A 16810-nucleotide genomic window follows, 5' to 3' on the forward strand; every position below is an offset into this window, starting at 1 on the left:
GCTTGATGTGGAGTATATTTTCCAAGATGCTCTGATTCAATCTATTTCTATGATCACTTTTAATGAGTCTGATCTGTATCTTCTATACCTTGGGATACAGTTTTCTGTTTAAATTTTGTACATACATGTAATTACATTGCCTGTGAAAATCAACTACGGTCTGATTGTTTGCCATGTTTTGTCACAACTGATCTTATGGCTACTGGTGATTCTTTTCTTATCCTGATCAGACTGGGTTACAACATTGTGTAATTCTGTTTCTAGTAGCTTTCTCTTGTTACTCTTGTGTGAAGGTGCTTGGGGCTCAAGGAGATCAATTCTAACAAATGCTCTAAAAATGGGGAGGCAATTTTTGAATATTTACTTAAAAAAGAAGTCAAAATGATTTTGATATAGAGAATGTGCATGTATTTTTGTAAAATGATTACCAAAAAAAGATGTCAAACATTTGCTTTCCTGAGAATTTTTTTTTCTCTTTCGGACATCTTTCTTGATAGTTGTGACAATTGGCAAATATTAAAACAACTCGGTTTGAATCGATAGAAATTTGCACATGAATTGATTGATACAATTTACTTAAATGTATGAATGAAACAGTTGATAGGTGGTGCTGCTGTCATGTAAGTGGAAACAGTTCAATTTAAAGTCAACAATCACTGAAACTTAAGACAGCAACAACCAGAAAAGACCAAAGGCATGGTCAAGTTAAGAGCACACATCAAGAAAAGGGCAGGGCAGGTCTAGAAAAGGATAAGGTGCCCATTCTGAGGGCAAAGGCTAGGGCATAGTGATGATGGGTGCTACACCCAGAGAAAGTGTTGTAGCTAGTACACTGCTTCATGTATTACAATTGAGAAATATTATGTATAATGCAGTTAAACAAGGGCATGTGTATAGAAAACTACAGTATATCGTACATGAATGTACAAAGAATTATTATACATGGTCATGTAACTATAATGCATGTACATGTACAGTGTACAGGGTACATGCAATACATTATGTGTGCTGTAGTGTATTTTTTATACCTATATAGATCAGTCAATACTCAGATGAAAAATGGAGCCACTGCAGCTTACCTAGCCTGTCAATTTGGACATTTAGATATACTCAAATGCCTGGTGGAGAAAAATGCCAATGTCAAAAGTATTAAGACTTTTGATGGTATGTCTTGTCTTCATGCCGCCTGTCAAGGTGGCCATCTTGATATAGTTAAGTATTTGGTAAGTTGTTTTTTTATATACTTGTCTTGAGCTCAATATTCAACTGAGTCAGGTTTTATTTCTGTATCTGTATCTAGTTTCATAAAGGATTTTGAATTGAGATTTTCATCAAATTCGACTAATCAAATTAATTGAAATTGAAGGTTTGAGGAAAATTGCAATTAGAGATTTTTTGTGAAACTTAGGGTTGGAAAGCTAGTTTAGCTTTATTTACCTTCATGTTGAACATGTTTATGCTTTGTTGTATTCAGTTCCTATGAAGATTATAAATTGAGCTGTGGTTGCTTCTTAAATGATGTGTAAGGTACAATGTACTATATCCACTAAGATTCACAGAAATGTGTCAGATTTGAATGACATTCATTTTGAACTGTATCTTGGTTGGTCAATTATAAACCACCCCGGTCTGTTAGTTTAGTTCATTTGGGGTCTATTCAAGGATGTAGACCTATGGTAAGGGACATAACTCTTACAAATCATTGGAATGTTTGTGTAAAGCATTTTACATCAATCTCATCTAAGCATCAAAGTAACTTGGAAGTATTTCATTTTATTTCAAATATAAGCTTGACAGGCTTTAATGAAATTGAATATGATGCAAATATATCAGTGATTTCAAGAGTAATGTTCCTTACCACGAGTCAGCCTCCGTAATCCATACCAGATGTTTTCTACTGAAAATACTGTTTATGGTGTACATCTCTGATGCTTTAACTACTGTACTTTCTTTACAGGTTACTGAGCAAGGATGCAATCCTAATGATCGAGACCTAGATGGAGCTTCCTGTCTCCATTTTGCTGCAACTAATGGTCGAGCAGCTGTAGTAGCCTGGATGATAAAGACAGGAAAAGCTAAGGTGTCCTTGGATAATCTTGGAGGTAGTCCTCTCCACAATGCTGCAGAGTTGGGGCATTATGAGGTAAGTGTATGTGCTGTTAGGGACAAGTATGTCCAGTGATTGGCATGAATTTTTTGGCATGATGACACAAAGTGTACCATAGTTATTCTTATCACATATTAAATGGATGTGTACATAAACATTGTACATTTACATGTATATTGTTACTTGTAACTATTTCAGTCTTTGTTTAAACCTATGAAAATTATGATAATCAATTTACGTACATAATATTTGTACATAGATGTACATGTATTGCTGTCACCTGATTTTTCTATATCCTGAACAATTTCTTAGTTTTGACAACTTGAATGATTACGAAAAAGAATAAGTTATTCACATGTCCCATAGCCACAAAGAATGAAAAGTTGAGCTGTTCCCTATACATCACTACTCTCCTCAACACAACCAATAGAGCCATGGAAGATTTTCCATTTTTGCATTGTGCTGTTTCTCTGGCTACCATATATTACTCAATAATGATTTATTTTGAACCCTTTGAATTTGTTAGCACCTACATGTACATGCCAATACACTGCTATATTTTATTGGAAAGATAAACTCTTCCCATTTTTTTTTTATAAAAAATCATTTATTTACAAGAAATGAGTTGAGTAACTTAATAATGGAATAAACTAGCTAGACTGAGTGTATCCTTAGTAATTTATACATTTACAGACTGTCATGACATTGTAATATTTTAATATTTGTAACTCATAATATTGAAGGATGACAGCTGTATCAATTGATTCATGGAAGCCATTTATTTGCTAGTCTGATCAAGTTTTTTGGCAGTAAAACCACTCTAGATTAATTTGGAACCTTAATTTCAAGCAAATTTAACTTAAAACTAATATATTTTCAAGAATTTGCTTGATTTGACTGCAGTTATACTGTATTAGCCCTGTAGTGCCTGAGACAAGTAGAAATAAATGAGGGCTTGAACAAATTTGGTAAATTCCCTTTATTGATAAGTGCACTGCATTGTACATATACATGTATATCTTAAGTTAAGCAAGTAACAGATATATGTAGTTACATTTTATGAAGTATGTATAACAGATGAGCAGTTCAGGCAAAATCCAGGAATCGTTTGTGAAGGATGTTCAGTACTCGTGTTTAGTCAATTTTGTCAGATTTTCGGAAACCTCTGGTTTTGTCTATATCACAGGATCATTATTTTTTGCCCAGTGACCCCACTTTTCTTTTCATAATTTCATTAAGTACGCCTTTAAATGCTATTTGAGAAGTTTTAATGAAATTTTTGTTATTTCTTCTGGGTTTTTAATAGATAAAACCAATTAAGTCAAAACTAATGGAAAATCCATTTTTTCCCACCAAAATTTCATATGCTGACATATATGTAAAAAACAAGCATACTGATCCATCTATTTTTTATTCTTATATTATTCTAGCTTGAAAGATCTTAAAAGATTTCACAACTCTTTGAAATCATTGTAATTCTTAAGTAAATCACCCTTAAAATTATTTTCACATCAATTTTTACAGTGAAATGATCTTCATAATGAAGACCCCATGCCATTGTTTGACCCAGGTGTGAAAATCTGACTGTGAAGGTTACAATTTTGTCACATTAAAGAGGTTGGATTGACAAAGATTATTCTTAATTTGTAAATAATTACACCTTGGTTAACCCAAAGCCCTGTACATTTTGCACTGAAGTGTAATAATTACTGGTACATAAATTACATTGTACATGTATGTTGTCATAAAATACTATGTATGCCTATTGTCAATTTAGCAATTTTTGCTAGGTATGACACAGTTTTAATGAAATCAAGTTAAAGTAACCATACTTGTACTTGTATATGTGATTTAATGAACCACATGTCTTCGGAACATACTTTTACTATAACTGCAAAGAAATTTCTAGTTTTGTTATATTTCCAGTTTTATTTAGTAGTAGTGATGTAGAATACAGATTACATGTATGTGTATCTTTAAGAACAGGAAATCTCAAATACTTCTTACATTTATTCATCAATACAAAACCCTTTGGTTTTTCTCTTGTAATATTAAAAAATAAAACAAAATTATTTGCCAATAGACTCATTACTAAGATTTTCCAGATATGGCTAAATGATGAAATTCTTCAGTGAAGGAATTTGTATGGAATAAATTTTTATTTTGATTTTTTATTTATTAAATGATAATAAATGCATATGGTCTGTTTGAGAGTTATAGGTTTCACAATGAATAAAAGTTGAGTACTGCAAAATATTTACTTGAGGTGTTTATATTCAACATCGTAAAAACAAGGTTCAGCAGGTTTGTTATGATATTGAAATTTAATAAAGCAAGTTGATATTTTGCTACACTCAACTTCCCAGTTATTGAAATCAGGGGTTAAAAAGTTTACTTTCATGGTTGAAATGTCCTGGACTCTTTTGGATCCTAAATGAATGGTGCTCAGTAAGAGTAAACATAAATATGGTAGGTCCTGGACTATAATATTTCAGAGGTCCTGCATCGGAAATCAAGGTCCCTTCAGACTTCAGACCACTGCTAATTTGAACCCATTTTGTGGTGATAAGAGGTGTTAGCTTTTTCATAAAAACATTTGTTTTAGTTTTCAATATGGAAAAAAGACATTTACATGTACATTTGTAGTTAAATTGTCCTACAGACAGTTAAGGTTTTATAGAAAACTAGTGTTTTCTCCAGACCTGTTTTCTAGGGAGATCCTCTTAAAAAAAAGACCTATCTTACAAATCATTGGAATGCTTCTATGCAGCTCTTGTAAGCATCAAAGTAACTTAGATTGATTTCATTCTGTTTCAGATGAAAGCTTGATAGGCTTTGGTGAAATTGAATATAATACAAACATATCACTGATTTCAAGAGTGATGTCTTTTACCCTATGTATACCTCCTTAATTCCTGAAAACATATAAAGGAACAAGCGAAACTGGTTTTAAAATTCCCCCTTTGAACCAAATTCCTGCAAAATGCTGAAACTGCAATAACTGTGTACATTCATATACACCATCCAGCAATACTGTTAGTAGATGTATCCAGTTTCCTGTGTGTTTTAATAAAATCTGATTTTCTCAAGAATTTCTCTAGGGATTTGTACAGAAGTGATCCTAATGCTCAAGTATTTCAAAATATTTTCCTGTTAAACTTCATTTTTGTCCATCATGAACAATTACATGCCATTTTGCAGTTTATAATTTCAACTCTTTGGATTAAATATGTGAATGGATTCTCTGTAGGTTTGTTTGTTTGACTAAAAGTTTTATCATATGTTTGAAAAGTTGTTTAAGATTAAACATCTTTTGAATGTACTTGTATGTTTTGAAACTATTTTAAGTGGCAAACTGCCATTCATTAAAATCTCAAGTGGTACATATACCTTTTACCATCATTGGCTGTAGGTTATTAAGTAGCAAATAAAACTACCACATACATGTAGCTATTGCTATTCAAATTTAAGAGGAAGTACTTTCTAAATTGAAGTTAAAAATTCAAATTTTGCTAGCAGAACTTTTTCCCCAAAAAATTTGTTTGTGGAATTCTGTAAGTATTTTAAGGTCAGTTCAGAAATAACCCAAGATACTTAGATTTAGATTGTGTAATTTTCAGGACTTGCTTTATATTGCTTGTCAAAAAAAATCTAAAAGTGGAACCTAAAAAAGCCATGTGAGGTTTTGTAATCACTTAGTGCTCATTGATGTTCATAGATAACTTGTCTTTAAATTTCTTCCTCTCTGAAACCACTGAGTGCGTTATTACCAGACTTGGTCACCAGTATCCTTTGGATATTTACTTTTAGAATTGATATATATAAATCAAGCTAAAATATGGTTACTGCTATGTTTAGACCATAGCAGTCAACTTACCAGGTTCAATATACATGTATATATCAAAAACTATAAGTCATATTCTATTACATGTATTATGTTGTCAACAAAAAATAGGAAATTTGGAAATGACAGTAAGTTGTGTGTCAAAAGTGTGTAGTCTATCCACCATAAAAACTATGTCCAATATGAATCGTATGTCCACATGGGTCCAATATGAATCGTATGTCCACATGGGTCCAATATGAATCGTATGTCCACATGGGTCCCCAAATGAATCGTATGTCCACATGGGTCCAATATGAATCGTATGTCCACATGGTCCCCAAATGTATGTGGTTTGACAGGCTGTTGGGGATATGAATCCCATTAGTGGCAATGTCTAATTCCCCCTGAAAGGCAAAAAAATAGTTTTTTTGTAGTTATTTGCCAATACTTTGAAAACTATAATAGAATGAAAAACAGTTTCATTGATATGACAAAGCCATCTATTTACAAATGTAGGCTTCATGGGTCAAAGTCAACAGACAACTACTTGTTAGAGTCATTGGCCTTGAAATGCAATTTTTAGCCACCATCTTAAAAAAACTATTGATAAAAAACTTTCAGTGGATTAAATGATCCTTATGATAAGGCTTTCTATTGAGGCTTCATTTGGTCAAAGTTGTCAGACGATTCTTTGTTAGAGTTATTACCCTTGAAGGCAAAGAATAAACAAGGTGAGGGATTCAGGCTTCTGGGAGCCTTTTAATTTTTTCATGGTTGAAATTTTCAGTAGTTTGACCACTATTGACCTTTAATTATCTTTGTGTAAGTGGCATATGAATGATTAATAAATAATTGATATAAATTATATATTTTTTCTCTGATACCAAAAGAAAGAACAAAGACTTATAATACATGTATGTAATAATACAGTTTAAGTAGCACTCCAGCTAAGAATCATGTAAAATGTGATTCATGGGTGAAAAGCTTATTTTTGTTTTTGATATTTTGCTTGAATTGCCATATTAAACAGAAACTAACATTCAGTTTTTCGTATAACCTGTGCTCATAGGAGATAAAAATTATAAAGAATGCACTGTAGATTTCAAAATTAAGGGAGACAACTCTGTAAATGACACTCAAATACAATGGAATCAATTGGATATTCAGTGATGATTATCTCCTAAGAGCAGACAGATTGGAATGAATAATTACACTTTTCATAATATAGACCCATAAGACAATTAAATTACAAAAATAAAAAATATGTAGCCTTTTCTGGGGTGTATCACATTTTTCAGATTTGGCTTGATTCTTACAAAGACAGCTACTTAAAATTCAGAAAGAAACACATTGGTTATATATTCATGCACAAAAGTAACTACCCAGTAAGTTTTATCTTTTTATTAATAGTATGGATGAATTTGCAAAGTTTTGTTAAGTCTGATGAAGTACGATTGTTCATTGTTAAAGTTCGGTTGAAATTTAAAGAGAATCAAGGGAACCAAGGTTATAGCGCTAATCAAAAGAATGTAATCCAGGGACAACGACCAGACTTGGAAAACAGACATACACAACGAAGAACATAAAGTAACTAAAATCATACATACAAAGTAACAAGTTGCAACTTGTACTCCACTAAAAACTGGAAGCAATTTAGTTTTCAGAAATAATTTTCTCTCATTTTCAAGTGAGTTTCATTTTAATAAATAATGACATTCATCACCAATATCTTGACAGTTACATATTTTACATTTTCTATCTTCTGAAGGAATATTTTATCATCTATCAGTGGGTGATTCAGTTATAAATTAGTGGACTTACTGATTATATAATCCAAATTTAGATGCAGTTTTATACAACCAGAAAAAAAAATTGTGTAATGGTGTTTTTATTGGGTAGCTGCATGGTCTTGTCTAGGCAATCATTTGAATGATATGAATTTGTATCACAAGGTTCAATACCACAAATATTGGAGGCTTAGATTGATTTCAGGATATTTGACTGTATAGAAGTTTTGGGCCAAAATACATTGTAGAACCAGAAACATGCATTTTCATTATGTACTTGACAAAAGCGAATGAATCTCTTTGAATTGTGTTGTGACAAACCGTTTGGGAATTAGGGACCGAAAAGGGGCAAGAAGCATGCATTGTCATTTTGTCTGGACAATTGCTTGAATATCACTGAATATCGTGGAAATCACACTAAAAGATGCCATACCACCGAAGGAAGGCTTTGATGAATTTGGGACTAAGTTGAACCCATTAGGAATTTGGGTACAAAAAGGGGCCAGAAACAAGTGTTTTCCAGATGTCAAGACAATAACTTGAGTTAAAGGGAATGGATCTCTTTTCAATTATACTACAAGGTGCCATACCTAAAAAGGCAACTGGGATTAGTTTTGGGATTGGGACTTGGTCTAATTAAGAATCAGGGGCCACAGAAGAGCTGGTAAAAGGGTATTTTCTGTTTTCTACAAAGTACCATACCCCTAAAGAAAGTTTGGTATTGATATTGGAGGTTTTGGCTTGAAACGATTTAGGACTCCTGTGTCAAATGTCTAGTCACAATTAAAAATCAAAGCTGTATGAAGTTTAAATGGTGTATCCTTACTTACCTCAACAGTTCAAGGTTTGACCTGATGGTCATATCAACCTGTGCACCTTGAAGCATGACAGAAAAAAGCAGTATAAAGTTTATGAGTTAAAAATTTTATTTAAAGGCTACTTTCTTCTTACTTAATACTTTAAGACATAAACATACATGCTTTGATTTTTCATGGTTTAAAAACCAATTGAAGTTCAAGCAGTATTTGACAATCTTTATCCTTTAAAAGTAGACTGACTATTTCAACTTCACGAAGTATGTTGATGGGCAATTCACACTTTTGTCAGTAAACAATGCTTGTAACAGTTGATCAGAGATTAACAAAATCTGTTATCTTATCGATTGGTCTTCAACGTTATTTGAAGGGACTGAAGCTAGCCTCCATTGATCATTGATATACATTGTACCTGTGTGACGTCACACCAGATGTCGTCTGCTTTGCATATTATCCCATTCAAGACAGTGATAAGTCACATAGTCAGTTGTGCTTCTCATGGTTGTTTTATCTTGGGATATAAAGCTATTTAAAGGTAGTGACACTTATTTTTTACTTCATTATTTTTTCTATTAGATTAGATAAGGAAAAGATTGATGCCTCGAAGGCTGTTGATGCTAATTAACTTTTTAGCCTCACGAAAACTATGACTTATTTTGTATGTTTTTGGCTTATGCATAATTAATAGTGTTCCTAATTAGTTTTTCTAATCTTTGGCGCGTTGAAGGTTTTTCCATATTCTATTAGGGCATTTTTGTTTTGTTATAAGGATATTAAGCATGTTTTTTTGTAAATGAAATAGCATTAAAAATTTGTATCAGACTATCAACATACTTGAGACCGTTGGCATATTCTGGTATGATTTTAATAGTTTTATCTTTTGGAAAACCCTGATGCAAACACATAGTTTATTGAATGAAAATATTTTTCTTATAACTGACTTAGTTATGTATTAAGACGTTAGTGCCGGTTTGTTCATACATGTACATGTAGTATTAAAATACCCAATCATAGAAATTGTAAACTTAGTTATTCGGGTAATTCATGCAATATCACACAAACTACTTAGCTTAAACCTGTCTATTTGTGCTTGTCCTGCAGAAAGTTCCAATGTAGTCGTGTAAGGACCTTTCAATTTACAAATGTATTGTAAATATACTGTCAGATACTTTTTTATTTGATATAGAGAATGTATTCTTTTCTTAATTTCATGCTTTTATCCACCCACAAGTGTTATTGGCGCATTAAGAATGTTCAATGAAAACTTGTGAAGTTTGAAAGCATTAAAGTTAAAATTCATTAATGCGTATCTATTTTATAATTTGTATAAATACCTACAGCTATTACAAGGGAATTATTTAATTGATGCTGAATATGTATGAAACCTGATTTAATTGCATGATTAGAGGGAAAGTGTGAGGATTCTTGAAATAACTTACTATACTACTGAATAACCCAAAACATGCTAAACTATGAATGAAATTGTTCAACACTAAACACAGGAAAAGTATACTTGTCTTGACTTTTTATGAGGCACGTTCCTCGCACGTTAAAGAACCCTGCTGGGGTATTCGATAGGAGTAGGAACCTTTGCGCTCTGCCACAGGAGAGTAAATTGTCCGAACCTATCCATCCCTCCCTTTTATCTTGTGGCAATCAAAATTTGTCGACCCTATTATCCTTGTGTCCCATGATCCCTTTTTTCATATCATCATTATCATTTCATGTTCATTTTATCATCCTTTAGAAAAGGTTTTCATGTTAAATATTGCTGCTCGGGCGTTAAACCCCAACAATCAATCAATCAGCAACTCGGCAGGTGTTTCTAGAAAATCAGCAGACGCTTACCCTACCGATACACCTGGTCCATGCTCCTAGTTTTTAGTGGAGTCCGAGTTGGTCATTTGCTTTTTTTACTTTGTATGTATGATTTTTGGTTACTTTATGTTCTTTGTTGTACATGTCTGTGTGCCATGTCTGGTATTTGTTCCTGTATTGCATTCTTTTGATTACCGCTATAATCTTGGTTCCCTTGATTACTTTTTCAATAGCTCGTTCTTGATAATATATTGCCTTTAAGTTCGATGCAAAGATATTGAATAGTGTAAAAACCTCTGCTCTCTTATTGTTAGTAAACTTAATTCCTTCATAGTTTGGAGACAGAGATCGGGGACAAATAGTTCTTGAAATAGATTCAAGTATTTGAATATGAATAAAGCTAAATAAACCAATATGAGTGTTGATATATGTACACCTAACTGCTTCAGTGATTATTTAATTTTCATGCCATTCAAAAGTCTGGAACATTCGCTGAAAGGTCTGGATTCTTCAAGTCGTATTTAAAAAGAATACTAACAATGCTGTTATTTGTACTTTAATTTGAATTTCGAAACTAAAGAATGATTTGTTATACTAATTTTAACTTAAGACATATGATGCCTCATGCGAAGTTTATAAATAAACCTTACACAGTGTATCAAAAGAGATGTATTTTCAGTAGATTTGACAAAACACCGTTTGTTTGCTCAAAGCACTTCGCATTTTATTCTATGAATTCCACGATATAATTGGCTTACCAATGAAACCATATTAAGATGTAAGGGGCTTTATGGTTTTTTTTAAATCATTTTATGATGTTCATTTTTTATGTCGTTATGTAAGGAATATTTCTTATTTTTGAACAGGTTTACACTGAAAGCCACTCGTTTAATTTAATTTCTGATGTGTGACAGACCAAATATAAAGAACTGATTCGTAATCAAAACTTCATTTCGCTTTGGGTGGAGTGGGACGTTAATGACTTCATTGGACCCAGCAAGGATATACAAAATAAAAAAAAACATTGTTTGCCCAAAGAGAACCAACTAATCAGAAAGCTTGTTACAAATCAAATTAAATTTTTATTTTAAATGTTGAAATGAGCTGTTAATGTAAGATAATAACTTTATAAATAATATTCAAAATAAACCTAATGATGATCCATGACGGAGGACGCATGAGCGTATATTTCTTGCTGGGCTAAAAATTAAAGACCTACGTCTATAGGTCAAATGCAGTGCAATAAAATGAATGGGATACTTCGTCAAATATCTATAAAAATGACAAGGTTTATTAAGAAAATACACTTTGAACACTCCACAAAGATTAAATGGTTATTTTATCTTTCTTGACCAGGAAGTGTGCATCTCCATGTTAGGTGTTTATCGTTTATATCTGTCTTATTTGGATAAATCAATGATACATGTAGAATCATGTTCACTCTTCTGGAGCCTTTGGTTCACCCCGGGTTTATGTGAGGATTTGTTGTTTGTATTTCTGGGTGTACTTGTTGACTTCTGTTTTGTAGTATTTGTTCCTTGTATACTGTCCTTTTGTATTCCTGTGGTCCTTTTCACAAAAAAATCGTAAGTGTAAAATTAGTCGTAAGTTATGACGTCATAATAAATAAAAGTATTGTGACGTCATAACTTACGACTAATTTTACTCTTACGATTTTTTGTGAAAAGGCCACAGTTGTTTTGACCGACGATTTCCCCTCTTTTTTACCTGCGGTATTGCTTACAGCGGCTTCTTTATACCTTGCTGTGAATGCTTATCTCAGTGTTCTGCTATAATTATTATCGTAGCTAACACTAGGCTTACGTTTTTTACGTGCAATGCATTTGTTTGCAATAAAGCGAATAAACTGAAACGTTATTGTCAATTATTTTTCCTGGAAGCAGGTTTTTCTTTGGTTACAAAGTGATTGATAACAATAAGGAACAACAAAAAAGAAAAAACCCGAGATTATTTCCAAAAATTAGAAATTCTTTGAATTTAAACATTTTTAGTGTCAGATTTAAAATAAAATTCCTTTGATTTTAAATACTCCTACGTCTAAAAGTTCATCTTTTTTACATTGTATGAAAGATAAAATAATAAATTTAAATTACGTTATGCTGTGTTTCAAGGTTAACGTATTCTAAGCCTTCACTAGGTTTGAAACCTTGTACATATTGGACGTGGAGAGAGAAACCACACCATTCGTGGTTGTCTTCATTTTCCGGTATAAAAAAGAGGTCTGTGATAAGTATACTCAGTCAACTTCACATGACTTTTGTAGACTCGTATAGATTGAATAATTACCCTAATAGCCTGGTATTTAAAGCACAAAACGTTAGAATTAAGAACAATTCACGAGCACGAGAACTGTCTTGGTGGAACATTGAAATCCGTACGTAATGTACGTTTTGAATAGCACATGACTTCAGTTGAAATATGGCTTTCAAGATGTCCGTATAGCAGTTGTGTACTCCTACAAATTAATTTTATTGTTACAGATACCTTTAAAACTTAGAAAAAAAAAATAAACAGCACTTGTTCACATTAAACTTGTGGGTATGTTGGTTCCCGTTTATCTGTTTTAAGGCTTTGAACGTTTACTTGTTTCAAGAAGTTTGTAGATGTTTTTGTTTTGGATAATTTACTTCGCCAGTGTGAGACTAGTAATTAAAGAATCTGTTGCATTCAACTTTTAAATACATTAAAAGACATGTCATTCTGTGGGAAGACGCGTACGACAATATTAAAATTTCATAGTCATCCCACATCTAAGTGGGAGTCCAGCATGCCGCTTTAACATTAGGCGTTGCTGACGTGACACCCGAAGCTGGTGTGTGGAAATATTGAGTAATCGTTGCCGACAGTTATCAATTATTAACCGAAGTTATCTGTATGCCCATTAAACTGTCAAATTTTGAAATTGCAATACCTTTTACTACACATTTTTCACCTTTATCAAAGAGGGTGTGGCCTTTGAAACAATTACCTCTTAGTATTTGTCATTGTACAGCTGTTATCTCTATCTTATCATCGTTAATGACACTTTATGAGTATAAATTGATATCAGTTTAAGGAACAACTCCCATTTTTTACCTGTCAACACGTGGATTGTCGCCCTCGATCTGTTATTTACTGATAAAAACCGAAAAGCTAATTGGGATAAGAAATACCTATAATCAAACCTTTTTATTAGCGTTTAATATATTCACGAAGCTTGCTTGATTGGTACTCAAAGAAGGTCATGTCCACTTCAGCAAGGTAGATGTATCGTTTAATTTGATAACTGTACATAAAGGTCGATGGTACATGTATATTACATGACATTTTAAACAGGGTATCAGGATCAGAAACATTTGTGAAAGATGCGTTCAATTGACGAATATAATCTAATTTTAGCTCACCTGGACCAAAGGTTACCGTTAGCCTATGCCATCACTTTCCGTCCGTCGTCCTATTAACATTTTGCTCAACTACATGAAAACACCGTGACCAGTTGATTATACAAGAGCCTATTTAGAAATCCACATTTGGTTCTGCTAAATTAAATATGATGGCCGCCAGAGGTTGTTTAAGCTTCTGATTGGCCTTTTTTCCAAGATTAACTCCTCTGAAACAGGTATCAATCTGTGGAAACTTGATGGGGTTAATGACCTGAATGCCTTTTACAAACTATCCACTTTTTGTGTGGCTCAGGTGGCTGCGGCCAATCAAAGTTGGCATTACAAAACCCTATGAGGAAGCACATTATGGCCTTTATCTTTGCTTCTACTGAGCCAATTATGACCAAACTTGGTAGAAACAAAAAGGAACAAATTCATCATGTGATAAAATTTTGGTTTCTTTTAATTTAACAAGCTGGCTGCCAGCGATATTTTAGCCTCTGATTGGCCAATTTCAAAGATAACTCTGAAACCTTTTGAAACTTGATAGGGTCAATGAACTCAAGGCCCTTTATAAATATTCTACTTTTTGTACGGGTCAGGGAGTGGCAGAATTGATATAAGTATAGATAATACTATGAACATTTTGTTTGAATGATCAAAATATATGACCGCATGATTTCGAATTCTCCAGTTCGGCGATTCATGCTCTCTAGAGCCTCTAGTTCTTGTTTAGAAGCTTTTGTACTTTACACAAGGAAATTGGACAAATTATTCCGAATTTTTTTCTAGTTTTCAGGCACTCCTCTTCGAATCCGTAATTTTGTGAAAGCGATTGTGTTTAGTTTCATTTTTGATCAGTGGTCATATTCGGATTAGGAGGTACACCTAGGTAAAGGAAATAACTCTTAAAATCACCGATATGTTTGTATGGTATTCAATTTCATCATAGCCTTTCAATCTGTCCTTTGAAATAGAATGAAAAAAGTCTGAGTTACTTTGATGCTTACATGAGATTGATATAAAATGGTGAATACAAACGTTACAATGATTTGTAAGAGTTATGTCCCTTACCTAAGAAAGAAAGTTTTTAATGTATATTTATGTTTGCAGTTCAAATCATGAATTGCATATGTATACGCATTCGGCGTCTAAATGTTCATGTAATGTATATTTGAAGCATTTGTTTAACTTCATCGCGTTGTCACTGTCAAAGTGACCAAGAAATATTTGGTTGTGTTAACTTGACTCATAAATTTAACGAACCTTAAGCCTTTTTGTCACACCAAAAAGGAGACTCGCTTCTATTGTATGGTACGATTTTTCTAGGTTTCATTTTTTTTCAAGAATTTGTTTATTAATCTAGTTATGGTTTTATTTCCTATAACCGAAACGAGCAAAGAAAATAGCATTTAGCGATATACTGAGACGGTTCATCGACTTATTTGTTAGTACAATTATTTTCTGTATCTTAGGTAATTAAAGCACTTTTGGACAACAGTTGTAGTGTCGATATCACTGACAATGACGGCCTAACAGCGGCTGAGCTAGCTGAAAAGTGCCACCAGCCTAACTGTGCTGCTCTTATTAGAGGCGAGGTACGTAAGCTTTGTTCACCAGTTTCATTGTCACTAATCGGTCATAGTTTTCACCATCATTCATCACGTCACAACTACGTCACTTCCGAATATATTTTAGCCTTATTATACCACTAAAAATGATGTAAAACTGTAATCTGATTTAATGTTTATGTGTTAGAACAATATAGTGTAGTTGCTGCTGAGTATTTTTTTTAATTTTGCCTACACCGTAGTGGCTTAAAAGCAATTTGAAGAAACACAGGGCTGGTGTAGATTAAAAGCTTACATTTTTATCATCATGGTTGGACACACACTTGTATTTGATATAAGCAATGATTTTGAATGCACAAATTTTACAAAATACATGAAAATTAGATTAAACGAGTTAGAGGCAGTAGTTTCCCTATTGTAGACAAAGCTTATTTTAGATACGTCTACAAACATGGAAATAATGTAGATCAACACCTTGCAGGAAAATAAACTTATTGTGCCAGTATCTGGAGGAAGTTACACTGAAACTTTATCATATTTATTTTTGCATTATCCATGCAAGCGTTCCCCATTCTGTTTTGATTATTTGGCTATTTTAAGTTAAAAGTTTCACACATAACAGGTATAAAATTAATGCAAATTATATTTTCTTTATTTTCTGTGACAGCTGTAGCGAACAGGTAATTGCATGCTTTAGGTTCTCAATATAAAGGAACATCATAACCAATGCAGTTCAAGGGAAAGAATAAAACAAGCTACATTAACAATGTTATTATCAAATATGCATGTATATTTCGTAGACTAGTCCTAAGTCATCCATAATATCTGCTTTTTATTGAGACTAGTAGTTTGTTGAACCCATACTTTATGGAAGAAATTAAATGTGTGCTTACAGCTTGTATTATTAATAAGAGTACATGTAGTTTATTGTCTATTTTGTGGTATTTTGAACACCGTTTATTGATATTTCCGAATTAGGGAAAGCTTTGAATGTGTAGACAAGATATAATATTAAATAATTTTGTCAATAGTAATGAAACTGAGCGGATACTGATGTTTAATAAGTAGGATTTCAATTAAGAAAAGTTCCCGAACCCTTTCTTGAAACTAGAAATGTAATAAGCATGTAAAACAGTCATGATGTTTATGTCCCTATTTACTCACTGAATGACGGTTTCATTCAAAGCAACTTTTTATAGTGCTCATTAAAATGCGACCAGCGCCAAACGTTTTACCGGAGTTATAACACCGAAACTTTCAAATAAATAAATGACCTGTGTATTCCATGCGTGATTTAAGGAGGTAGACCTATAGTAAGGGACATTACTCTCACAAATCTGGTTTGTTCGTGTCAACTATTTGTAAGCATCAAAGTAACTTATTTCGATTGATTTCATTCGGTTTCAAATGAATGCTTGACAGGCGTTGAAGATATTGAATATGATATAAATAACTGATTTCCAGAGTTATGCCCATTACTTTAGGCCTTTCATCAATATTTGC

The 16810-nt window shown here is 32.8% G+C and overlaps 1 protein-coding gene across 2 annotated transcripts in view; it reads left to right on the forward strand.

Annotated features, from left to right (window-relative positions):
- Positions 1-16810, forward strand: part of LOC148601246 (uncharacterized) — a 40159-nt gene that overhangs the window by 1388 nt on the left and 21961 nt on the right. For both annotated transcript variants that reach the window (XM_088556691.1, XM_088556692.1), the window contains exons 2-4: positions 1037-1223; positions 1958-2143; positions 15212-15334. In XM_088556691.1, the coding sequence (XP_088412817.1) occupies positions 1037-1223; positions 1958-2143; positions 15212-15334 (496 nt within the window). The remainder of the gene's footprint in view (positions 1-1036; positions 1224-1957; positions 2144-15211; positions 15335-16810) is intronic.

This window comes from Perna viridis, chromosome 12 (genome assembly GCF_037379345.1).
Source record: "Perna viridis isolate PV_CMFRI_1.1 ecotype Kerala chromosome 12, ASM3737934v1, whole genome shotgun sequence".
Classification (NCBI taxonomy): domain Eukaryota; kingdom Metazoa; phylum Mollusca; class Bivalvia; order Mytilida; family Mytilidae; genus Perna; species Perna viridis.